Genomic DNA, 26,440 nt, shown 5'->3' on the forward strand with positions numbered 1-26,440 from the left:
TAATGTATTAGTATGCATTTAGTAATGTATTAGTATATATTAGCAATAAATTTATGTTCAAATTTGACTGCAGTCATGAAACTTTTCATATACAGGTGAAAATGTAGTTCATCCTTAGCGTTTGGACATCAGTGTATATTCAATAAAAGATATATGAGCTACTTAAAGAAGCAAGCCTCCCTTAGTCACTTTTCAGGTATTCATAAGGTTTGATTCTCTGTTGTGTAAAAGTATGTAATTTTTTCTCGTTATACTGCAACCTGAGAATTACTGAGAATTTTAACTTTCGTAAAATTAACGGCTTTCAAATGAAAAGATTTTAATGTCTTAAAAAAAAATTAAATGTTTCATACCCGTAGAAAAAATTAAAATACGACTTGTAAGTCATTAATACATGGTAAATTTAATTGTTTACAATTAACAAAGCTGTTGCAAAAGGAATAAAGAACTGGGTGATAGCGACACCAATCGGAAATGATTCTTGTTGCCATGGTTACAGAAAATATGACATAATCCAGTTATGCGTGATTGGTTGAAATTTAACCCGCAATAACTGAGACTCGAAGCAGATCTCATACACAAATAGATGGGTCTTCTTTTTTTTTTTTTTTTTTTCCCTTCCGGAAACGGGATTTCTACTCTAGTAAACACATAAACCTGCCACAGAAAAAACCATCGTAGATATGCATTAAAAGAACACAAAGGTATTTTGTAATAGCATTCTTGTACAGCGATCTGTTTTTGACTTTATGACATTGAAATACCGTCATGAGACTAAAAATATCCCATAGAAACCCAAACTGTGATGAATCGACAATTATTAGTGAAGATTCTAAATACGTTTTAACCAATTCTGTTAATTTATAGATTTCCATCGCACCTGTGATAGGATATTACGTAATCGTATCCTAATGTCACGACGTGGGCGGTCTGAAAAGTTCTCGTTCTCGACCATAGATGGCAACACTATCGGGAGATTTTTTTTTTCTAAGTTGGTACATCTGTCCTAAGCATCGATGTGAAATTGCAAGTCATTCTATCAAGTAGTTTGTTTTATACAGCTGTCTGAATCAAAAGTGTTGTCTGTAATCCCTTGAAATGGATAAAATTGAGTATCGTGCGGTAATAAAATTCTTTGTGAAAGAAGGTTTAACGCCAATCGAAATTCATTCGAAGTTCATAAAAGTTTATGGGTACTCTTCTCTTTCATTTTCGACAATTAAGAAATGGGATGCCGAGTTTAAAGTGGCCATACCAGCCTTGAAGATGAACCATGTGAAGGACGTCCAAAAAGTGTAACACCAGAAATCATTGATCAAGTGCACGATATGGTATTGGATGACCGGAGAGTAAAAGTGCGTGAAATTGCTGACACTACAGGCATTTCAAAAGAATGCGTAGGATATATTTTGCATGAAGAATTGCAAATGAAAAAGCTTTCCGCAAGATGGGTGCCGCGCAGATCAAAAACGCACTCGCATGAAAATTTCTGAACAGTGCTTAGTGCATTTTAACAAGAATAAAACTGATTTTGTGCGTCTATTTATTACTATGGATGAGACTTGGATTCATCATTGCACACCAGAATCCCAAGTGGACAGAAACCGGTTGTTCAGCGCCAAAGAAGACAAAGTCGGTTCCATCAGCAGAAAAGGTCATGGCATCGGTGTTTTGGGATGCTAAAGACATTTTGCTTATTAATTATCTTGAAAAGGGTAAAACAATAACCGGGGAATATTATTCCGATCTTTTAACCAGACTAGACGAGAAAAGACCCGGTTTGCAGAAGAAAAAAATCATCTTTCATCAGGACAATGCACCTGCCCACAAAGGTTTGGTAATGGGAAAATTAAGGGATCTGCACTATGAATTGTTGAAACATCCACCATATTCCCCAGATTTGGCTCTCTCTGACTTCTATCTCCTCCTAAAACTAAAAATCTTCCTCGCTGGTCAGCGTTTTTCTTCGAATCAAGAAGTAATTGCAGCTGTAGAGGGGTATTTTTCAGATCTTACTGAGAAACACTACAGGACGGGATAATGGCGCTGGAGCATCGTTGCAATAAAATAAATGTATTTGTGTTAAGGAAGATTATGTTGAAAAATAAAAATAATTTTGAAATTATAAATTCGTTTTTTCATTGTTAGGCCGAGAACTTTTCAGACCACTCTCGTATATAACAAAGTGGACATTCCGTTGTTGGGATTCTTTTAATAAATAAACCAGAGTTCAGTTCTGCAGAGCGTATTGAACTTTTTAACCAAAATATCGACATGATATATTTGCAGTCTTTTTACACAGGAAACGTGCAGTTCCAAAAAGATAATAACATCATTCTGGCTGTCATTATACGCTGCACATTAATTTCTGTATCTCTTCCAATCTTCGAGTATTACATAAAAGTTTCAAGTAAGATTCTTAAGGATTACCTAAAAATCGACTCACGTGCCAGGCGCTCTCACGATATAGTTCAAAAGCTCCCCCTCCTTTTTTTCTCCCTTCCAAAGTTAAATCTTGCACCAAACCCTACAATCTTCTCAAGTCTTCCTTACATAAGTTATGAGTAACATTCAAAGAGTATGACGTCATTAATGCAAAACACCATCCCCCAATCTTACTCGATTCGTTCTCCCATGTCACTCACGTTTCTTACACACATCGTGAACTGTTTTTTGGGGTCTTGAGCTCATTTTCAAGCCTTTAGTTTCGTGATGAGTCGTTAATTATAAGCTACCAGTGTCCGCCTGTCAAAGGGGTGCTAACACAACGACACCAGCTCCTCATTGCAGATGACAAATTAGACTTAACCATCAGGTACTAGGACGGACTTAAGCCACTTGCTGTCACGGAATAGCACCGTACCTTCTGCGATCCAGTCGTGATAGAGAGGGGTGTCTATCAATACGAACAATAAATCAATGAGCTCACAAAAAAGGAGGGAGAGAAAGAGAGAGAAAGTATTGGGGGGAAAAGAAGGAAAAAATAAGCGATTCAACGTCCACCTGTTGAACCCGGTAAGGCACGGACCTCTCACCTCGTATTGAATAATTGCAGCCACCTGCACAGTCCAAATGCGGCAAAAGAACACCATATATTCTGTGACCTTTGACCCTAGATGAAATAAATGATCTGCGGAGGGCATCTTTACCTTGGACATCCTCTAATTTACCGGCTACGCACCTCTTGTCTCAACTGGTGACTTCCGATCAGCGTGAGTCACGACTCTTGGCCGTAATCAGCATCACAGTCCGATCGGGGTGGAAATTATAAAACAATAAACTGGATGCTTGGTGAGAAATAAGTCGCCTGCTCACGACCTGTTGCCATAGAGACGGGAGAAATGTGACTAATAGTCTCAGTGAGGTGATGAGGTGTGTGCCGGGACATCAAGCCATTTATCTTGCCAGCCTCGTGGAGAAGGGTAACCCAGAGGTCCATTGTAATAGCGCTATTAGGGCACGAGCTGGATTTCCAGTGTGGCTAATAACGGTGATTTGAGGGTGTTACGTTTGGATGCGAATTTCGCCAAACTGGCGGCGTCGGAAAACAATGATGCTTCTTCCCCCCCCACCCCTTGAGCAACAGAAGGGGGGGGGTAGAACCGCTAACAGCTACACAATTATCCCTTAGGAATGCCGTACATAACGTAGCGGACTTAGGTCTGTGGTTGTTTTATTTTGTTTTCTTTTAATCGTTATTGTTTTTCATTGATCTGATTCCGTGACGTCTGAGAAGTCATGAAGCGAACAAGTCGTGACTTAACTTTTAATCCCTCCCCTTAATCGATGTTCGAGATAGACAACATTAATAATGACACCGTACGGCAATTTTCACATTGATAATTACCTGGAATAAAAATCGCTTCAAGGATTGCGTAAAGGATACGGGGAAGAAAAAAAAAAGAAATAAAGAAAGAAAAATTAAGTTGATGACAAAATAATTGCATTAGCATCCGATAGGTGGGAATATTTAGAAGTTGAGATTTTGATGTTTTAAGAAATAAATTTTAAAAAATCCACAAAGCGATCGAATTGAAATCGTGTTATTATACAGGTTATATTATACGTGTTATTATACAGATATTATACAGTAAGAATTTAGACCTAATTAGGACTGGATACCGAAGTTAACGTTTGTCACATGGACTGTTGATGAGATCTCTTCAATGAGTGATAAATCATCCACATTAGTCGCAACTCATACAAGTCCATCTTCCTGTTAAGTAAGGTTAGAGATCTACAAGTGATACATATGTACTTATTGCCTCCGGTATTTCGAAGACAGTTCACGCCCAAAAAAGAACCTTGAATGCTTTATCCTTGGTTATAAATACTTATTGTGAGACATGCTTTCAAAATAACAATTTTCTTGAAAGAATTCTTCGTGATTATAGTAAATGCAAGATTCTATCTAAGAAATCCAGCATCGTTTATAGTTATCATCATATATTGACGACGTATATACATTTTTTAAATCATATGTGTGAGATAGCAATGATTTTTATATAAACTTTAGATTGTTCTTAGTATTTAACACTTGCCGATGTTAATACACTGGCATCGTTATCTGAAATTAATTTCAAACGTTTAATGTAATTATTTCTCGTTCCACTTTAAAGATATGATATTCATGAAAATGACGTAATGAAGTTTTCATATATCTATAACTAGCTTGTGTTTTTAATTGAGAAAAATGAGATAAAAACTCTATCCCTTCTGTAAGATCCGTCACCTTTTGTGGTAAACCCTTCTAAAGGTTTCGCACTTCCTAGATGGAATTTGAACCTAGGTCTTTATTCTAACTTTGGTTAGAACACTGTTCTAACCAAATAGTGGGTATCATTTTTTCTATTGAGCTATAAGTGCTTTATTCTGCCGCTGTTTGCTAAGAATTCAAATTTGCCTTCTTTCTCCTTGATAAGAGATCAATGAATTTTGCCTCATGATACAAATTTTAATGGTAATATGCATCGTTTAAATCTTATTTCGTTCTATTAAGAAATGCGTCAAGGTGACGCAAGACACAGAGGAAGAAAGTTCACTCCCATTCTTTGATGTGGGGAAGGGGAAATTAGAAGCCCCCCCGTATCTCTTCTGAAACTTTAGTTTTAGAGTGTTATATTTTTCGTACTTATATACTATTATAGAGTTCTCAGTAAAAGTCAGAATTTCCTTAATTCAGTTCCTATTTTCTTCATGCCCACAAAAGGGAATTAATTATCATTTTTAGTCATCTAAAACTAGCGACTTCAATCAGATTCCCAGCCCAATTACGATCCTATTGGTCAGTCCGTAATGTAAGATAATTAGGTATCGGTAATACACTGCTTGAGAAGAAGTCAAGGACACCATAATGTGAAAAACAGAGCCATGGCGCCCACGTCAATAAGATGTACGACCTCCTTTCGCTGCGATGACTGCAGCAGTCCTACGGGGCATACTTTCCATATACGATAGCGATCAATGAGATCAAAATTTCACAAATGGTCCAAAATCCACGAATTTTGGACCATTCTTCCTGCAGGCATGTAATGAGGTCCTGCACTGATGTGGGGATCCAGATCATCCGACAGATGTTCAATAGGATTCAGATCAGTGCTCTATGGAGGCCAGTCAAGTGTTGTGAAGTTCATGTCCATGAACCACGCAGTTACAGCAGCAGCAGACTAATGACATGGCGCATTGTCTTGTTGAAAGAGGCAATGGTCATTTCTGTAACCACAAAGTGGTGTTTCTGCGGAAATGACTATTGTCTCCTTCAGTGTTCGTGGGCACCACAAACAGAGGTCCGTGGCCAAACCAGGAGAAGTAGGTTCGTGCCATTACATCACCACCTCCAAATTTCACAGATGGAGTTACGCAATCTGGTAAGAGACGTTCACCGGGCATCTGACACGCCCATATCGGATCATCTGTTCGGCAGAGGGTGTAGCATGTTTCGTTGCTCCATAACGCAGCTTTCCAAGTTTCACTCTACACGCTCTTTAAAGGCACAACTCAAGACGACGCTGCTTGTTGGTTCGGGTAATGTGGGGCTTGCATATTGCGGTCCTACCATGGAAGCTCATGGTGTGAGCCTCGATTCTGAATGTTTTTGTGCAGATTCACGTTCTAGTCGATGCCACGAACTCCGCACTGAACGTGTCGGCCGACGAATGGTGGTTTCACATATTATCCTTCGTAACAGTCATGTTAGGTGAGTGTGATGGATCGTCCACTGTGGGTAGCACTTGCAGTTGTGCGCTTCCATCTTAGTATGGTATCACTGATCTGGGGTGGCCCAATCTGTCGAATAGATAGGCCTGCAACATGGCATCCTATCACAACGCCTCTTTCAAAAATTGTTAGTTCTCTTTCCTCAGCCATTTCATCCGGACACAGTTGCACTGACTTTGGAGCATCTCATTCTCCCAACTTATACCAGCTGCAAACACGTGACTCGTTACATGCGCGATGCGCCTTGCCCACAGAGGGTGTCCGTAACTTCTTTCCAAGCAGTGTATATACTATTAAACAATGTTAAAAATTAAATAATATGGTCACAGATTATACTTGTACAAAAAAACAAAACAAAAAACTGTCTAATTATAAAGACAGTTTTCTTTTCTTTTTTTATTTTTTGTTCAGCAAAATCTTATCAAATTTTACATTTCTTGTTTCGCCACTCAGCGAGGACCCAATCTGTTTAAGGCCGGTCCTACTTGATCATAAGGTCTTTTTATCATTATTATTATTATTTTCGTTTAATTTTTCATGAACCACTATAAAGATATTTAATTTTTCATAGTTATTTGTAATAAGCATTATACCCGCTATCAGGTACAAGAGGTAACATTATCTTTTTCTTTTTAAGTACTAGCTAACACTTAATACTTTTTTAAATTCATGGTTAAAGAAGGCAATTTATGTGTTTCCAAGATAGATAGAAATGATCAGTTTGTAAAAGTAAATGAGCTAATGGTGTTTGGACACATTGTATTCATTATTATATTATTTGTTTGACTAACAGTCATCTACATATTGTTTATAAACTAAAACATTAAAAATAAACGTTAAAATTTCTCGTAAATTATTCTAATTCATCAGAAAATCGAATTGCGAGATAACTAATAAAGAACAAAATTAACAAGTTTATACTTTTGGAGGAATGTGAAAAGGCTATCCTAACGGACAGTTAATGAATTATCAAGCTTCGTATCCAGCTGTGTTATATCCAGTTTACGTGCATATTTCTAAGCGAAAAGTGCATTTTTTAGAGTTGATGATAGTGCCAAAGGGGACGATATTATGGAACTGCTAAGCTAAAAAAATGTAAGCAATATTAAGTAAAATATCTAATACTAAATATATTTCCTCCCTCTTTTTCCCCCTGTCTTTTCTTTTCCTCTTTCACGTTACGATGGGTGACTTATTGTGCCTTTACGAGCCCAATTGACGGTATCCTTGTAAGGAATGACGGATAGGACAATACCTACAATCACGCACGTCGACAGCTGACTTAACCCTACTAGCCTACAAGCTGCAAATATCTTATTCGCAAATTCGCTAAGTGATTTTTTTTTATCTTTTAAAAGAATTGCATTTACCCTCGAAACCACCGTAATTTGGTATTATTAAGTGGGAGTTGAACTGATCGTTGTAACAGGTGCAACAGACCAGGTTACAACTAACGTCTACGAGATATTAGGCTCATTGGCGAATTAATTTGGTTAAATAAACTACAATTATTGTGTGTTTACATCACCCAACCTGCCATTATATCATCCCTCGACTTCACGAAGCAACACAACGGCCTTGAATGATTACTTCCCCTCTTTAATATTTATGATATGCGTTGCATTGAGGAAATGAGAAGGCTTTGCGTTTACCGAGATGAATAACGTAGCTCCCGCGTGAGCCTCTGTTGCTATTAGCAACCGCAGTTGTATTATACGCAGTTTTCGTCTGCTAGTAAGGAAAGTGACATCTAGTGACGTTCCACTACTGGCACATTATTCCAATTCACTTACACTAATGTTTAGAATTTAATATGTAAACATTTTTTTTTTCTTGGTAGCTTCCACGAATTTCAATAAACTCAAATCTGAAAAGAGGGTATTTTTTTTTTCATTATTAAAGCTATTTTCATTGTCTATAAATTCGCATTTTTAAATGCAATATTTATTCATAATAATTAGGATGTTAAAAATGTATTGCCTTATTTATTTAATAAATAAATAAATATTTACCTGAATATTCTGTATTTTGGAGGGGGAAGAAAAGGGGAGGGATTTATACATCTTTCTTTCTATCCTTTCTACTGTTAACGATTATTTTAACCACACCAATAACCCACAGTAGTAAAAAGCAATAGTATATTGAATGTTTTCTTCCTTGTTTGAATCGGTATAGCAAACTATCCCGTCAAAGGGACTACTTATCCCCTGGGCACAAAGACCTCCAGCAGTGACAACCATGACAAAAGCGACCTTCTACACTCACATAAACACGCTATTGAAACCCGAGTAATACACAGGACACTGAAGTGAATGAAGGGTCCCAATGCACCAACCACACACAGAGTTAATTTATTCTGCGCGTGCAATATTCTATATGAGGAATGCAAAAAATCTCAGATTAAAAGTTGGTTTGGCGATTGGGGTAAACTCGCTCCCAAATAACTATAGCCAGGGTCAGAATCGGATTAGTTTTATGACATATTTTGCACACAGTAAAGCTGAAAATGTTTGAAATGCTAATGGAGTGTTCCAAAGAAAGATATCGAAGTGAATAAGTCTGTTGAGACTTGCCTGCTTCATTGATATACAACTCCACATATTGGGAAGCCTGCATGTACAAATATTTGCAATATCTCCAGTACTTCTTCCTCATGAATAAACATATTTAGTTGTTGTATTTTCACAAGCGATTTCTTTGGACACATATTTGCCTCCCCCCACCCACCTTATCCTTCAAAACGAGATTTTTACCTATTTTCCTCTCTATAGTTAGACGTTATTTTCTACTGAATAGTCAACGTCTAAATTATATGCAAGTTATATGCGTATTTTGACCTGGAACAACAATATTGTATATTATGCTTTACATGTACCTTAATTCATTACTTTATTGTACTTTATATGTTTTTAATTCATTACTTTATTGTACTTTATATGTTTTTAATTCATTACTTTATTGTACTTTATATGTTTTTAATTCAAAATGGCGTCACGAACTATATTACACTTCAAACATACTCCTGTTTACTACAATTTTTTTTTTTTTGGGGGGGGGAAGGGAAGGTAAGGATGAGAGTAGCATATTAGTTTTATAAAATTAAATTAAATTAAAAAGTATCGCTTGCCATCCTCCCGAAAAAAAAAATCTCGCTGAGATCAATGTATTGTGTAAAGGTGGATTAGAATATGTCTTGAAGTATTGAATTCCAAATAAGGAAAATCTCGTTTTTGAAAAAAACATATCTATCATTAAGGTGCTGTTCACGTTTCACCTTTCCACCTTTAAGGGAACAACCTATCCTTCCAACCCCATGCTGGACGTTCGGTATCAAAACATAACATAACAATAAATTACTGCCATGGGTCGGCTGAAAATTAAAAAGAGACCAAAGTACTAGTGATGATAACAAAAATCCCGCTAGTGTGTATCTATTTATCAAACCACAGCCCGATCGGCCAGATAAATGAAGTAGTGCCCGCCCCTTTTTAGCTGTCACAAAGGTAGTTATTTTGGCAACATCTCAGTTGATTTCGGCAAAAAGGATCTCTAATAATAGTGATTTTTTTGGCCGATCAGAAGGCGAGATAGGTGGACATATTCACATGTGTAGGAGAAATTGCAGAAATATCCAACAAAGGTAAGGTACCCAGCCATAATGACTCACTACTAATCGTGGTCTGTATTTACTTTAAAAAAAAAAAAAATCATGCAGAGAATCTGAAATAAACGAAAGTGAAGTGACCTTTGAAATACGTCACTTTCCATGAGCCTGTTATTAAAGTTATCTGCAAATCTGAATCGTTATTGCATTTTCCTATTCATACGAGCAAAGATAATGAAAATCACTTACTTGAACAAAATAATCAGAGCACTATTTATGCATTATTTAAATCGCATGTTGATATATACGAATGCAATACGAAATAACTGTGCAAATATATACGTAATCAGGTGCTGTGCTAAAATTGCATTTAAATTTTCTTCACTAAAAATAAATAAAAAAAATAAAATACTAGACTTTAGTGCAAAATGCTTTAAATAGAAGCATGCTTGTTGTCATGGAAATTTGACGTCACATTCATTTGAAACAAGCAACAAAAATATTTTTTATTTTATTTTATTTGAAGTAATAGCTCAGCGTTGTCATGGACGCTTTATGTCATACTCATCTGCTGCAAACGAAATTATTTTATTGCATTATACAGAAAGATAGATGCAATTTACTGCTTTGTTCTAACCAAGACTGGTAGTAGAAAATATATCAACTGAATACTTAACTGTACTGCATTATTCATGTAATCAATATGTTTTGCAAAAGAGCATATTTCATATTAAATACGTTAAAATCGGCATTACAATTTTTAATTATGCATTAAAAATGTAACAGAAATGAATGTTTTCGTGTCGACGATTCATACGGGTGTAAAAAGCAACGTATTTAATATTAAATATTTCCATTTATTGTACAGCATCTTGAAGTGGGGTTACTAATAGCATTATCACATTAATGGCAAAGAAAACTATCAAGATATTTATGTAATGATGCCGCACTTAAATTGCAAATTACTTCTAATAAATATTCTAACACCACTCGATCTTTTGGTCCGTGTATCTATTTTTATTCTTTTTCGAAAACTGTTAGGCTCCAGTAAAGCACCGTAATGCTCGATTATTTCTTATAATTTCTTGTATAACACACAAAGAGGCGATAAAACTACAGATTAGCATTGCCAGCATTATTTTTCTTACCAAAGTTTTTTTTTCCCCCTCTTCTAGATTATGCTAATTTGGTTTTAACTGTGGGAATGAAGCATTAAGTTTGACATTTACGCAAACAATTCCGAATATTTCTATATTCAATATATGATATTTATTACTGCAACTTCCGCTGGTGGCGCCCTTTCTTATAAACGGAGCCACGAGCTTATTCATATCGCATTACTGTAAGACCAAGTTGCTAATAGTACAGTTAACCATCTGATAATTTCACTTTTTTTTTATTTTAAATATTTCATTTGAAAAGTTTCTGCGGTTTGAATACATACAGTTCCAACTTCAATTGCAAAACCAAATAGACTGCTAATAGATGCAACACTATTTACTTATTTATTAATTATTATTATTATTCCTTGCATTTTAAGCTCATCTCGGTTTCCCCTTGTCTGCTAGACTCAAAGCCAAGTTTACTTGGCGAATCACAGTCAAAGTATGCGTGGAATTTAGAATTGATGCTAGAGGATTTCTTAAAGGTTAAAAAAACTGGAAATTTTCTGATTGTCAGTCATTAAGTTTTCCAGTTTTTTTTTAACCTTTAAGAAATCCTCTAGCATCAAGTCTAATGCATACTTCACTGTGATTCGGTGTAATTTAAAATAATGTAATGTGACCAAATACCCCGTCTAAAATAGTCCATATGAATTATTATTTTTCCCGAGTGGGAGTGACCGAATATCTGCTTTAAATATTTGTTCGAGATATTCAAGTTTTTGTTGGCTCATTTACAGGCGCAAGAGGGGAAAAATATATCGAAATTATATATTGGAACAACTTCGTTTGGGTTAGATGGAATTAAATAAACTTTAAATATAGAAAATGTTCATTCTATTTAGACAAGTTCAGTAAATACGAAACGTAATACTGCAAGGAGATAACAAGGTTTTGGTTAGATACTGTAACACAAGTATTAACTTAGCGCTAAAAACAAATTTAGCAATGAATTTGCATTTGTCCGCAATTGTAATGTTTATTACTGTGGAAATACTAGTGGAAAATGGATACTGATGACGTGATGGTTTTAATTGTCACATGTTTAGCATAACCAGTAAAAAAGAAGTTTTTTTTTTTTTTATTGGTTATCTTTATTTTAACCAATAGCGTGATATGTATGTTTCATCTTTGGCGCGTGCTGGCTTGCACGCGTCAAAGATGAAATAAAAAGCGATCTTTAATAGTTCTTCTGCTATTTGTTACAAATAATTCATACTTCATTTCTAACCGTGGTTCAACTCCAAAACACAAAAGTTTCGAAACTAAATGGAATTAAACAATATAAAAGAGACACAAAACAAAAACATCATCTTCAAGAAATGGAACATTAAAACAGGCTGACATTTAACAGCCTGAAAAACTAAACAAAACTTTTGTGCAAGAAAAAAAAAAAAAATCGGTAAAGAAGTCGAGATGTAATAAAAGAACTTTAAAGAGGTAGTGAAACGAGGAAACAATTTTCTTAAGAACCAAACAGTCGACAATGACGGCAAGGATGACGAACGATGATGGCGATATCATCGGAGGTAATGGCGGAACTCAGAGGAGAAACAGTTGGCAAACGATAAAGTAACAAACAAGCTCAGAATACACTTTGATTGGGCTTTCTTCTTGCGACAGCTTCCACACAGATGTGCTCGTCTCTTGGCATGCGCAATCGCCAACATTTAAACGCACATACAGGGAGAAAGAGAAAGAAAGTTTTAGATTAAACTTTATGTCTTATATATATATATTTCTACCTTCGAAGTCAGTATGATTAAACTGCCTCATCATATCGACGATCCAATTCCAATTAAACTAATCAAAGATTAGAAATATTTAAGTCATTCTAGTCATGCTAATACATGCATTTCCATGTTAGGCCTAAAACATAAAATTAGGCTTAACAAAGCCTTTAATAGAAATGTGTGCGTGAAGATAGGGCAGCAATAAGGGAAGCTTAAAAGAGGAGCGACATGTTTCTTAAAACAAACAATTGCCAGAAGGCTTAAGTCTTAGAATAGACCGACCGGGGTGGAAGACATGATCTGTCTTCATTCGTCTTCAGATAATTATACACCATTCTCCACTATCCACGTTGCTCGGTTCTCATCTGCATTCTAAGAGGCTCTCTAATTGTTTTTGCGAAACAGGAAATACGGCGTGGGGACCAGCTAAGTGAGGGTTCCACGTCCCTTCCTGTAAAATGTCATCAGTCTTTTAGACGGGCGGTGGAGAGATAACAAATTAAAACATGGCCAAGTCCATAATCATCTTCCAATAAATATGCACGCCTTTAGGTCCGAGTCTTTAGCAATAAGTAGATAACTTCTAAAGAAATTCGATGCAAAACTTTAAGGAATTGTATTAAACAGCGTATAAGTGGTATTGGTAAGCGGTAGACTGACGAAACAGCATAGAGTTGAAGTTTTTTTTTTTTTTTTCCTGTCCTTTTTACGTAAAAAGAAACAAGGATTTTCTGGATGAAAATAAGGAAGCAGTCTTTCACAAAGATAATTGGAAACCTAATTTAAAATAGTATAAAATCTAGTTATAGAACATATGATTACATGCATTTGTTCAGCCTTGAAATACTACTAAATAGAGAGTTATTATTACTGTTATTTGACAATAATAATATATATCAATTATATGACACTTCTATGTAGTCCAAGGGCTCATTGCTGAGACCACTCTACACTTCAAAACATTGTACGATCCACCATTTATATTACACGATTCACTGCACAGTATTTTTGTCTATTAACCTATGTTTTCTGTCGATTTTTTCAATTTTGGAGTTTGAAAAAAAATAAAAAAAAAACTTGAGTCTCCGGGAAGAAAAAAAAATATGGGATTATCCTTTGTTATTAATTCTTTGATATTAATATTCGTCATCATTTTAAAACTAGTGAAACATAAACGTGTCGAATATGTAAATAACTTCAGGAGATGATTCTTGTAGTTTGCAAAGTAACTGAAAAACTTCCAGGGATGGGCGTTGTAATTTTCAAAGCAACTAACAAACTTCTAGATTGACAATATTCTAATAAGAAATTTACTTTAAAAATTGTGAAGGTTGTTCGGTTGCATTTTTGTGGATCGCTAGTGTGGATATCATAAATATCTGAGGTATTGATAACAGATAAGGAAACTTTAAGAAAATCAATCAATTTCTTAAGGCGAGTTAGTGACGATGGCTCATACCCTCATTATGTCAGTTTGATAAACACGATGCGTGCGGCCAATATACGGGAGTTCACCTTGGGTCACTCCTTTGATAACGAATGATAGGGTCAGCCGTATTAAATAGGATTAATAACTCCTCATTGCTGCATCGAAGAGGAACCCACAGCAGTCGTGACATTGCAGTAAAAAGGACGTTAATTCGAAAGATGTTCTCCTATTTGTCTTGCTAGCATTCAAGCACGCTTCTTCACTGGATTCTAATTATGTGGAAGACGTCGTTAATTGGGTCAACAAAATACGGGTTAAGATAATCAGAAGAAACCTGAAATATGAAATCGCTCTTTCTTTCGCTGTCGTACTCTATTTATCTATTATTTCTCTACCTGATAAACAAATGAATACATAAGAGGAACATCTTATAACTTTTTTTTTTTCTTATATTTTGACATAGCGTGTTGGCCACTTGCTGTATATTGGTAAGCGGTTGAAGAATAGCAAAGTCAAGAAGACAGAATGAGAGAGATAAAAAAGAGAGAAAAATAGAGAGAAAAGAAAATCAAGAGAAATACTCAAGGTTTCTTTTTAATTTCTCGCAAAAATATTTTCGATGACGTATAGGAAATAAGCAAAGCCTAAACCACGGAAAGTAGACATATTCTTTAATTTTTTTAAAAAAAATTGTTTCGTTTATCTCTGTAGGAAATGTATGGCAATTTGTCACTTGACCTAGAGATACTTCTATTAGAGACATAGTTTGATTCATAAATGCATGATAATTATCTATCTGACCGTAGACAACATTGGAGTTTTCGCTTTTGTATGGAGTGATTTACCTTTTTATATAGAGCGATAAGATCAAGCGGGCAAAAAGCACAACAAGAAAATGGAAGAAAAATATAGAAAAGGGAATTTGTTACCAACTTTGTTATCATTACATTGAGAGGGATGAGAGAGAGAGAGAGAGAGAGAGAGAGAGAGAGAGAGAGAGAGAAGAAATCATTGCTATTACTAGTATTATCAAAAGTATGAGATATTAATAATAAGATAATAATGAGTCCTCATTTTCTAGTCTGCCCATGGGAATGCCTCATAGCCTTAGTGCAATCTGGTAATAATAACATCATTCTTTTTGAGTTATAGTACTAAGTGGAACTTCAGTTGAACTTTTAGCTACATGCTAAATATCTAAAAGATTTCATGGGAAATAGGGCAGCATATAATTTCATATTTTGTGCAATTTAAACACAAAAAAGTTGTCTAATTTACACTAAAATTGAAATGATTTCAAGAAGCTGAATGATATCCAAGACTATATTTAAACACGTTAAAATGCTGTGAAATCATCTAAAAAACCACCTATATATATATATATATATATATATATATATATATATATCTGAGAGAGAGAACAGAAACGAGGAAAAAACACAGAAAAAAGCGAAAAAAAATGAATAAAATATAGAAAAAAAATCACACGATAGGATGAAAAAAATAGGAAGAAAAATGAAAGAAAGAAATGAGAGAGAGAGAAAGATATAAAAAAGAAATAAATAAAAATAAATAAATAAAAGAAAGTGATACGGAGGAAGAGATACAGCAGATACTTCAAAAATATAGGATAAAAGAAAGAAAGAAAAAAACTAAAACTATGAAAATGAATATAAAAAGGGAAAAATGAAAAATTATGAGGGAATTAGGAGATTATGTTGAATAGAAAAAAGTTAAAAGAGAAGACAGAAATGGACAGAAAAAATAAATAAAGTAAGAAAGAGAAAACTTGAAGTGAAATGTGAAAAGAAATATTAAAAAAAGAAAGAAAATGGACAAAGAAATAAAAGTAAGGAAAGAGACAGAGAAAATGATAAATAAAAAAGTACTATAAAACATGAGCGAAAGAGCCAAAAAATAAAGCAAAATGGCCGACAAAAGGAAGGCAGTGATCGCATATTATACAATTTATTCCCTTCTGCGAATGTATTAAATCAACATTTCGCTCTTCAAATTTATTGTTGTTTCCTTTTTATCATGGCATTCGCAACGCAAGCAGAAAGAGGAGCAGAAGACATTGGATGAACCTGATGTATGTGTCAGTGTAGAGTGTTCGCCTCAGTTACTTCACAAGGCTTTACATCACGGTGATCACAGGATTAAAGAGATGCCATCTCAGATTCCGTCTCCGTGACTGTCAGATGTGCTCCAGGAACTATAAGCCTTTCCCTCCCCCCATTTTCTTAGACTGTCGACGGTTGTTCGGAACAAAAGAAGAGAAAAATCGAAATTTTTTGAGACACTAAAAAGCGAAGTTGTTTCTGCCGAATTAACTTCCAGAATTAATTTAGAAAATAAAAGAGACTAGCGGACTATTATGGCATCAAGCCTTAAGTCTTGGAAAAGGAATTTACATGAGGTATTTTAAAAGCTATTGTGAACACTTTTACAGAAGAAAAAAAAATAATTATATTGAAGTTAGCATAATTGATAATAAAAAGCAATGAAAACGTTTAATTGTGGGCGCTGAAGAAACGCTATACTGCGCATGTGTTGCTCGAGAAAGCTGAAAGTTACATTGTTGGTCACGCTTAAATTACTTAGCATCTCATGCACTGTGACGTAATGAAATTAAAATTGTTTACATTCGTAAAAACAGCCATTTAAATATAGAGTCGTCTACAAATACTTTAAAAAAATTCCATGTCTTCTGGAGTTTGCATTTTATTTATCAGTTCGTTTAGATTTTTTGTTACCAAGTGTAAATAATATTAACTGACAGCTAATAATTATATCTGATTGACAAATTACGACGGGCACCTATTAATGAGGATGGAAAATAGTAAAAAAAACAAAAAAAAAAACAACTATTTATTAAAATACATGGATTTTTTTCAGTTAGAATGCTAAATATTGGTATCTTCGATCTTTGACACTTGTTGGTGTTCAATTAATATTCATTTAGAGTTACTACACAGTGGTCAGAACTAAAAAAAAAATCACCAACAAGGTTATTTCTACGTATCTTTTACTTCCAGTGACTTTGAGCTGGTTGAAGGCCTTTTCGTTAGCAATTTACTGATGCAATCTTTGTACTGGTTTGCTAAGTGAATAGTAAGAACTTCAAGGACATTCAAGGACTCATAATAGTAGTTGGAGAGTCTGATAAGGCATTTAGGTCATCTATTGGGGAAAAAAAATAAAACAAAATAAATGCCATTAGTCACTTGTTTTGGTTTTAACACAAAATAGTGGATAATTAATTTACAAAATGAAATGTAAACCTTTTAATATCTTATTAGTTTAATTATATATACTTCTCCATCCGATATTAATATCAATGATAAATTATATAATTTAGGGTAAAAACCATATTTTCCAACCAAGAGTAGGCAAAGTCATTCTTGCGGTAAAAAAATCAAGGTTTCTTGATGTGATAGCGATGTGAATGGCTCATAAAATGGCGTCGACAAGAACATCCGACACTACAGTAGCAAAATAGTTCCCTTATGCATACAAAAGATGCCGACTGGCTTCTATTTTCATATTTTTGCATCAGATAAACAGATTCTATTAGCCTATTTATTGTGCCCTATTCTTAACACAAAATAGTAATAATACTAGAGTCAGGTGAGAGAAACGAGAGCTATTCCACAAAGCCCCTCATTGTGACACATAACACGTTATCTGACTTCATATATCACCTCCATTATAAACAACCCTCTAGCCTTTAAATGCAGGTTAGGTGTAAGAACATCAAAAAAGATTTTTTTTTTTTTTTGAACTTAGGAGAGATGAGATGATATCGATAAATATGACAAAATAAATCATAGCTGGCACCTGACAAGACCTAGATGAAGGATGACGCAAGATTCTGCTTGGACAGGGCAGTATTTAGCATCCCAGTACTGCCCACTTTCTTCCTTCCACTATTCTTGCCATAAGAGAAATGTTCGACCATTTATTAGTTATGACACTTAAGTAGATTCTTGTTTAGTGACGCCTTTTTGCCTTGGTTGTGCTCGGAAGCAAATTTGAGTTAGTTGAATTCACCAAACTTTTCAAGATACAGACACGGCGCTTGTATTTGAGAGTATTTAAAAAAAAAAAAAAAAGAAAAAAAAAGTGTGAGGTGGCGAGGGGGCTAAAAAAACATTTTTTTTTGGGAAAAAGTGTTACATTTATCCAAAGATGATCTTTATAGTAATTTTAACATTACTGAAATGGGATTTATCTTAATAGCAATATTTCAAAGTACTTTAGAGCTTGTATACAAATAATTCAATTATTCAATAAGTATTAGTGATTAAACTATATTAATATGATATAGCTGCTAAGATCGGACAAACCAGACCTTTTACTCTCCCCCGGTGTAGTTTCGAATTACAAACATATCACAAATTTATACGTTTAGATTTAGTCTAGAGGGCGCTAATTTCCTCCCATATGTTTTTATAGCGGTTATTTGAATATAAGCATGCATTATTTATAAGATAAACAATAAAATAGACAGATATACAGCAGATATTAGAGTACTGAAGCTTTTAGTCGACTCTATTTATGTATTACGTTAGCCAGTTTCTCTATCGTTTTCCTCCTAAATAAATATATTTCTAAAGGCCCGTAACAGATTTCAAGTTTATAACAAATGTAAAACTTTTCCCCCTGTTATCATCTAAACAAATAATATAACCATAAAATAAAATAATAAAAATGATAAAATAAAATAGGACATGATTTTTAAATGGGATATTATTTACTTTTTTTTTTTTTTTTTTTAAACGAAGTAACTCTCCTAATTAAGACTAAAATGAGACGGCTGGGATCACTTCGCAACACCTATGCACTTTGCATAGATTAACCGATTTCCACCTAGTGATTCTAACAAGCAAATAACGAAATTCAAAATTGGGACGAAATCGGAATATTTAGAATTACGGCAAAACAACTATGGCTACGAAGCCAGTGTGTTATTGTCTGTCAATGGCGTGTCCCTTTTGACAGGTTCGTCTTTTTGGTAGGATGCAAAATCCAAGTTCTGGAGGAAAAAATCCTGCAGCCTCTGTAGAAAAAAAGCTTCAGTTCTGCCAATAATCAGGTGTTAAAGCTTCAAATTTTGCTGCACCCTGTTCAATATTTCTCTGGATAAAACTAGAAAATTAACAATATTCAATTATTGATCTTCCAATAGATCGAATTTGAGGCATAGGCCATGATGCGTCTTTTTTTGGTAGTAGCATGGGTCATTAATCTGTTTTGATTTTTTCATTTTGTTCATTTGCTTGTTTTTTCCCTTTCCTTAATAGTGATTAGCATATTTTTACTTTAGTTTCTTTTCCTTAATTTTTATTAATCACCACGGCATTATATAAACATTAACGAATTGTATGTTAAACCATTCTACAAATTCTATGCGACTCACTTGGCTATGCAATAGCTCTGAGGAAAAATAGTCTTAACCACAATTATGACGTGCTGTAGAAGAATGGAAATGCTATTTCCATCCTACAGCAGCTTGGAGTTTACAGCGTAAATGGCTTAGATAACCGATTCAAATATGTATTTCAGCTATGAACATTTTGTAGGCGACAAACGTATGACTTGTCGTATCGAAATAGAATGACGTGAGATAAATTACTAATGTGTGTAAGTAGTTCACTGGAATACAAACATTTGATGGTATTTTAATCTGTGCTTTGTTTATCATTCCGATGTCAGGTTGAAGTCGTGTTGTGTATTAGCGAGGGTCATGTTCATGGCTGTGTCGATAACAGAAGAGGGTTATTTGCGCATTGATACTCGTATAATACGAACTCTATTAATCACATAGATCCATCAAATGTTTTAAAGGTTGATTTTTTTCAAAGAAGATACTAATCTAATTTATCTTTCTCCTAGTTATATGAACATCTGATAATACTTACAAAGCAGCCATGGCATTATCAGATTCCACTTTGATTAATGAAGACAATTGTAGTAGTCGGGTTTCTTTGTAGTAACGTTGGCTACATTTCAGGTTTACATAACAGGAACGACTCACCCAATTTTTTTAGCAGTGTAGTAGTTTCACATCGGGCAGTGAAATTCATCTCCCACTTAAAGAGCTTCACAGGCAATGGGATTCGAACCCGCGACTTATTGACTGGAGAGCAAAAGGTGGCATGCAGCTCCTAAATATATACGAACTCCCAGTTCTTATAGTTGGTGTTCTATAACACCAACTATAAGAACGTGAGTCATGTGTATTAAGTTTGCGAAAATATAAATCGCATGAGAATGACTAAATCATCGAGTTATTTTTTTATTTTATTTTATGCAACTCACTTCTATTGCGTATCTTGAACGTCATGTCTGTCATACAGTTGACGGATTAGCCATGCAGTTTATCACGAAAACTCCGTGTAGCTAATGTATCCTTTCATGGCGAACCATATCGCATGTGTTTCTTAGATCCCTTAAGATCGCTTTGTCTTTCATTGCTATGGAAAGTTTTCTTATCTTGAAAATCGTACTGAAACGAAAGTTTTTAGCAAACTCAATATATCCTGGATGTTCGAGATGAGGTAATTTTTCTCAGTCGGTCTTTTGTTCAGCATTTTTCAACACAACCACGGCATTTGAATCGATCTTAAAAGACTATCTCTGTGCTTCTGTTTCCAGTACCAGATTTAGTATGATTATACACACAAATATAAGTCATTTTTACTTATATATATATATATATAGGACTTCCACTCACGAAACGTTTTAAACCTATAATACATTAGTACCATGAACTAAGGGTTTTTTTCTATCTTTATTGATTTTATATATTTTTATTTATTTTCTACAGTCGGAAACCCTACTCTAACAGACCAAACATGGAACTTTTTCAAACCAGTTCAGGCCTCCACTAAGCCGTTCGGTGGTGTCACACCGGGCGATGAAATCCATCTTCCTTAAAGACAATCAAAGCAGTCCTAATGACTTTATTCAGATAGGTAAATGGGGAAGCTACTAAGGATTCCCTTTTTAATTGTATCTAAGTATTAGAAGGGCATCTCCAAATGTATCTAGGAGTGCTCTCCATAAGTGGTAATCCAAACTGTGATAAGTACTTAAAGCAAATTTGACTGTTCAGTGTGAAACTGTTTATTTATTTATTTATTTTTATGACGCTCGTAATTTTAATTTTCAATATTGTAAGTGTGAACAGGATTTTAGTCTCCCGGAAAAAACAGTTTTTTAACAAGGTGATCCGAAAAACTGAGCATTGATTATTATACGGAATCACGAGATGGCGCAGTTGTCTGTTGCATCCGTGCGATTTGGCCGACGCATTTCGGATAGTCACCAACCATCCGGAGATGACGAATGTGAAGACAATTATTTCCAAAAAAGAATATTAGGGTTAAGAAGTGCCGCTTAGTTATTTATTTTATTATATATTCTTCCTGAGTATTGACTGAATACACTGGAAGCCATAAATCTGAAAATTAATGCGATTTGTTGCTGTCAAACATGATTTCCTAAGCTTCAATGCTATTGCTAATTGAGAATTAAGTCAAATGAGTTCTCTACGGAACATCGGTCAGAACCTCCAAAAGTACTTTAAAAATCTATTTCTAGTGCCGAAAATGCTGTTCCCCCCCCCCTTTTTTTTCCCCGAAAGAACTTTAAGTATTCTGCTTCCTCCTTAAACTGGATAAAGCACTAAAATGTACTACTAGGTACCTATTTCGAATTACTTCGCGCACTTCTCTCCCCGGCTCAAAGTTCCACGCAGAGTTTATTTTCTCAACTTTTTTTTTGTATTACATACGCTTGAATTTTAAATATTTGACGTATCTTGAAACACAGTTGAAGAACTGACTCAAACGTTCATTCATACTTCAAAAAATGTATATGATTAAAATAAAATTAAAATAAATACTCTTGTAATGCTGTTAATAATAATAATAAAACTTGGTTCGAATTTCGAGTATTTTAAATCTTGGTTTCAAACTACTGATATCAGTGAATTGTTTCTGGAAGAGAGGATCGTATCTGAATTTAGATTTTTGTTATTTTTTTTTAGTTTTTTCAAGTATAAAAAAAATCATTCTACTCGATAACAGACTATGTGACGAATACAAATAATCCTTTTCAGAGTAATATGATTTGGTGTGCAACATTAAATGAACACATGAAATACGAACGGAATCCTGTGCTAGAATTTTAAAATCTATACAAAATACTATGGCTTTACCAAGTTCTGCTCAAAAGAACGAAGAAAACACAGAGAAGGATCAAATTGGGGGATGACATCAACAATAAAAACAGGAACAGGAGGTTACTGTATAGATAATTAAAAGACTGGAAGAATGGATAGCAGTCAATAAAAACTCCGATTATGGACCAAGAACAGAACATTAATCTTCTTAAAACGATTGTAGATGATGTGGTAAATTTATCAAAGACCGGGAATCAAATGTTAAAAAGAAGAGAAGCAACTAATATATTTCATGTCACCATCTACGAAAAGCTGTAAAAACACGAGTACTGTGAATGAAAGAAGTATTACAGATCACTTACAATCCTGCTATACATACTAATACAGCTCACAGAAATCCTATCTAATGTTCTGCTTCAGAGAATAACTAAATATAAGTATCATGTCGCTGATATATATGCAGATATGTATTTTTTTCTCTTTTTTTTTTGTAAAAAGAAAAAATCCTGCAACCTTAGTATACTGAACGAATAGCCACTATGCATGATTCGAGCCCAAAATTGTGAAGTTTGAAAAAAATATGACTTTTTTTTGTTTTTACAGTTCTGAAATGAAAACGAAAGAATATCTTGTTTTAAAGGTGTACTAATTGATATCTGGATAAACGCATGGTTCAAACGCTGTCAGGTATTTTAAGTGGAAAGGACTACAAGAACTTGCACAAAATCCGAAGATAAAGAAAATTGCTGAAATGACTGTACGAAGGAAACAGTTAGGCCTAATACAGAAAAAAAGATGGAAATCAATCAAAAACTTCATCAAAATGGGATTTCTTTTTCTCACTTGCTCCATTTTGGATAGATGCGAACAGGCAACAAAGTGAAGCGATAAATTAGCAAAATTAATATCATTAGGTACTATCAACACCAAGAAAAAGGGATTGTATGTGCCCTATAAAGAAGTTGTTCCTATAGAGAAGTCTGGAAGTGGGTAGTAAAGGATAAATAAATAGGCTGATACACTAAATATAGATTTTTTCAACTTGTTTTGAAGATATAATTGAGATTTCTGGAAAAGGAAAAAAGCAGCTTCAAGGTATGATAACTACCTTCACACTTTCCCTTACGCTTGTAAGTGAATTTAATAAGCAGGGCGTGCATTAGATAGTTTAAAGTCTTGCTACATCAGAGAATGATACATCATATTTTGTTTTTAAACCGGTATTGAAGTAGCCATTGTCTTTCCTCTGGGTAATTCGGGAACAGTAATTGAGCTCATTAACCATGCGAAGGATCGATAAAAATTACATACACGCATCATAGGCTTCTTTTATTCCATTACTTTGCTTAATATGTTTACATTTTAATTGTACAATAATATTTGACATCCCAAGGGCAGTCACAATGATGTGTGTCGTTCTATTTTTTTTTTTTTTAAATCAATCACGCAACCCACACGGCACTGATAGCACTTCAATACCGTGTGTGTGTTGGAGAGGATGAAAACATTTGAGTTCAAATCCCGCCCAGAAATATTTATATGAGTTTTTAACTGAAGGTGAGAACTGATGTAATAAGATCTGCCCCCTCCGGAATGAACATGAAGCAAACTACTGGATTTAAGATACATTTAGATTAGGAACACCAAGCTTCATAGCTGTAACAAGGCATTCGGCCTAATACATGAATGGAAGATGAGGACATAATAATATTTATAATATTTAAATTTAAAATACGATGAATTAATGAGCTACTCAAATGGCCCAAGTATAAATATACATAAAACTAAATTTTGTAACGTTTTTTTTTTTCATTACCTAAAGGAAGTAAGGAACTCATTCTGATTTATTCCTTTTTTAAAGAGAAAGCAGTAAGCAGCCAGTGGTCTTCACCTCTCGCCATTAAGTTAGTGCAGTCCGACAGCGGGCTAGATAAGAGGCAATATCCCTATGTGTTGAGTTGTGAGATTAAAAATCCGAGTTTCGAAGAAGAACCTTACTTGATCACACAGACATCGACTATCTCCGGAATCGGCTTTAAAAAGGTAAATAAAATAAAATTTAATTTAATTTTAAAAATGTCTAGAAAAAGTTCCTGCAGCTAGTGAGTTGAATCCAACCTACAAGGAGTTCTTTTGAACGTCTAATAACATGTAGATTCTCACATGAAGGTTCCTTATAAATAAGTAAGCTATACACATATGGTAATTTCAACAGTAATAGTGAAAGCTATGTTAAAATATGTCTATATGATCAATTTAATTATATCAGTCCAGAAATGTGTAAATAGTTTCTATATATTTAACGTAATCTCACGTTCGATAATCTAGAATCAATATCGAATGTAAAAAATAAAAAAAAAAATGTTTTTTTTTTCTCTTCTAATTCATCAAGTAACAACGTTGCCTTTAGTTACTGAAATATAACACTGAAGCGCTACCTAGTGAAATGAACAGTATTCGATTTTTTATTATCAATAGACAAAAAAAGAAGGTGAATTAGCACAATATTTTCCATGAAATAATAATATTTTATTATTCATACATACAATATGATACACATTTTCTAAGATTTAATTTATTTATAAATTCAATGACCCGAATAAAATCATTAATTTATTAGTAGATTATTAAGCATAATATACCTGCACGAACGTGATATAATATAAAAACTCGCAGTCTATTTCAATTGGTAACTGCAATTTAAGCACCGCAGTGCCACCTATTAATTTCTGAAAAAAACTCAATTGTGACGTGTTTCACAAATTAAAAGCGGTTAAAATTATTGAAGAAATATCAGGGAATTTGAGTTATAATATTTAAAATTCTATTAATAGAAAATAGCCATTATCTATATGTTATTATTTCATCGCATTATATAAATAATAATAATAATAATAATAATAATAAAAGTCATTATGTCTGTGGGAATCGTTATGTTAGAAAAATATCTGCAGATAATCAATAGCTTCAAACTTATGCCATTTTTTTAAAAAAAATAAATATATAATTTCCCGATGCTCTAACCTCTTAATATCGACTGTGTGTTTGCATATGAACGTATGTGTGAGAGAAAGAGACATTGGCACCCAACCAACACGCAACCAAACAGGAAGAGAAGTAATTATTTTTCTATGATGGATATATAATCATTTTGCATCATCATGGGAACCTTCGGATTCTCAGAGAACATTAGCTAAATATCATTCTTGTAGATCAATTTTCTTTTTCTCCATAGTGTGAGAAAGATGACAGTATCGGCCTGATTAGTTGGTTTTATGAGCGAAGTCCGTGTGAAAGCTGTGAACCGGTTGGAAATGTGTATACTAGCTTTAATATCACCTAGAAGTCAGCTGCTGGACTAGACAACATCGAAATGACACGCAATGCCTGAAGATCAATAGCGTATTAATTAATTGGTCAGCGAGTTCTTTTATTCTGATGTATTCTGGTTGCATTCTGAGTTACGTGAAGGCTTTTTTTTTTTTGTTGTTGTTCATAAAGATTCTTCGGAGCCTTTCTATGTATGATTGAGAGTATCTCCCCTAATTGCTCATTTGATTTTCCTTAATAGACAACTTTTAATCTTGAAGAAAATAATTATCGACTCATGCAGATAGGGGTGTGTACACTCCACCTTATAGAAGCATGTTTGCAATAGTATAGGATAGTACTGTTTTTTCTGTCAATGTTTTTGTTATCTGACTGGAGGGGACTAGCTAATGCATCTTGACAGAGGTGATAAGATAGTGCAAGAATTTTTATTACCGGAAGTATTTTTTTTTTTTTTAAGTTGACAGAGTGAAGAGGTTATGAGCACATCTAAGTGAACTTCCTTTAACAAGGAAAAAAAAATTGTGCTCTGTTAATCGTTAGGATTCGGGGTAAGTAGATCGAAAAATATATTTTTAAATGTCGATTTTAAACGTAAGTTTCATTTTAAAAAATAATAATAAATAAATAAAATAAATTAAAATTACAAATTCAGTACCCATTTGTACTCACTTATCACAATCATATTTGAAATCTTGTTGAAAGTAGTTTGGTGATGCGATCTGTAGAGATGTCCGCAGACTTTTCTGGAATTGATAAGTTTAGAATAATAAT

General features: G+C 34.1%; 1 protein-coding gene and 1 long non-coding RNA gene across 2 annotated transcripts in view; one reads left to right on the plus strand and one right to left on the minus strand.

The window, feature by feature from the left end:
- LOC150095935 (uncharacterized) overlaps positions 1 to 26,440 on the plus strand; it is a 123,257-nt gene that overhangs the window by 20,393 nt on the left and 76,424 nt on the right. The window contains exon 3 of the mRNA XM_090409197.1: positions 24,198 to 24,379. Within this exon, the coding sequence (XP_090265323.1) occupies positions 24,198 to 24,379 (182 nt within the window). The remainder of the gene's footprint in view (positions 1 to 24,197; positions 24,380 to 26,440) is intronic.
- The window catches only part of LOC150095936 (uncharacterized), a 463,683-nt gene continuing 454,280 nt past the window's right edge, over positions 17,038 to 26,440 (minus strand). The window contains exon 4 of the long non-coding RNA XR_016549936.1: positions 17,038 to 17,328. This is a non-coding gene — a long non-coding RNA (uncharacterized LOC150095936). The remainder of the gene's footprint in view (positions 17,329 to 26,440) is intronic.

The sequence above is a fragment of the Typopeltis vanoorti genome, chromosome 19, assembly GCF_054136105.1.
Source record: "Typopeltis vanoorti isolate ZY-2024b chromosome 19, IOZ_Tvanoo_1.0, whole genome shotgun sequence".
In the NCBI taxonomy this organism is placed as follows: domain Eukaryota; kingdom Metazoa; phylum Arthropoda; class Arachnida; order Uropygi; family Thelyphonidae; genus Typopeltis; species Typopeltis vanoorti.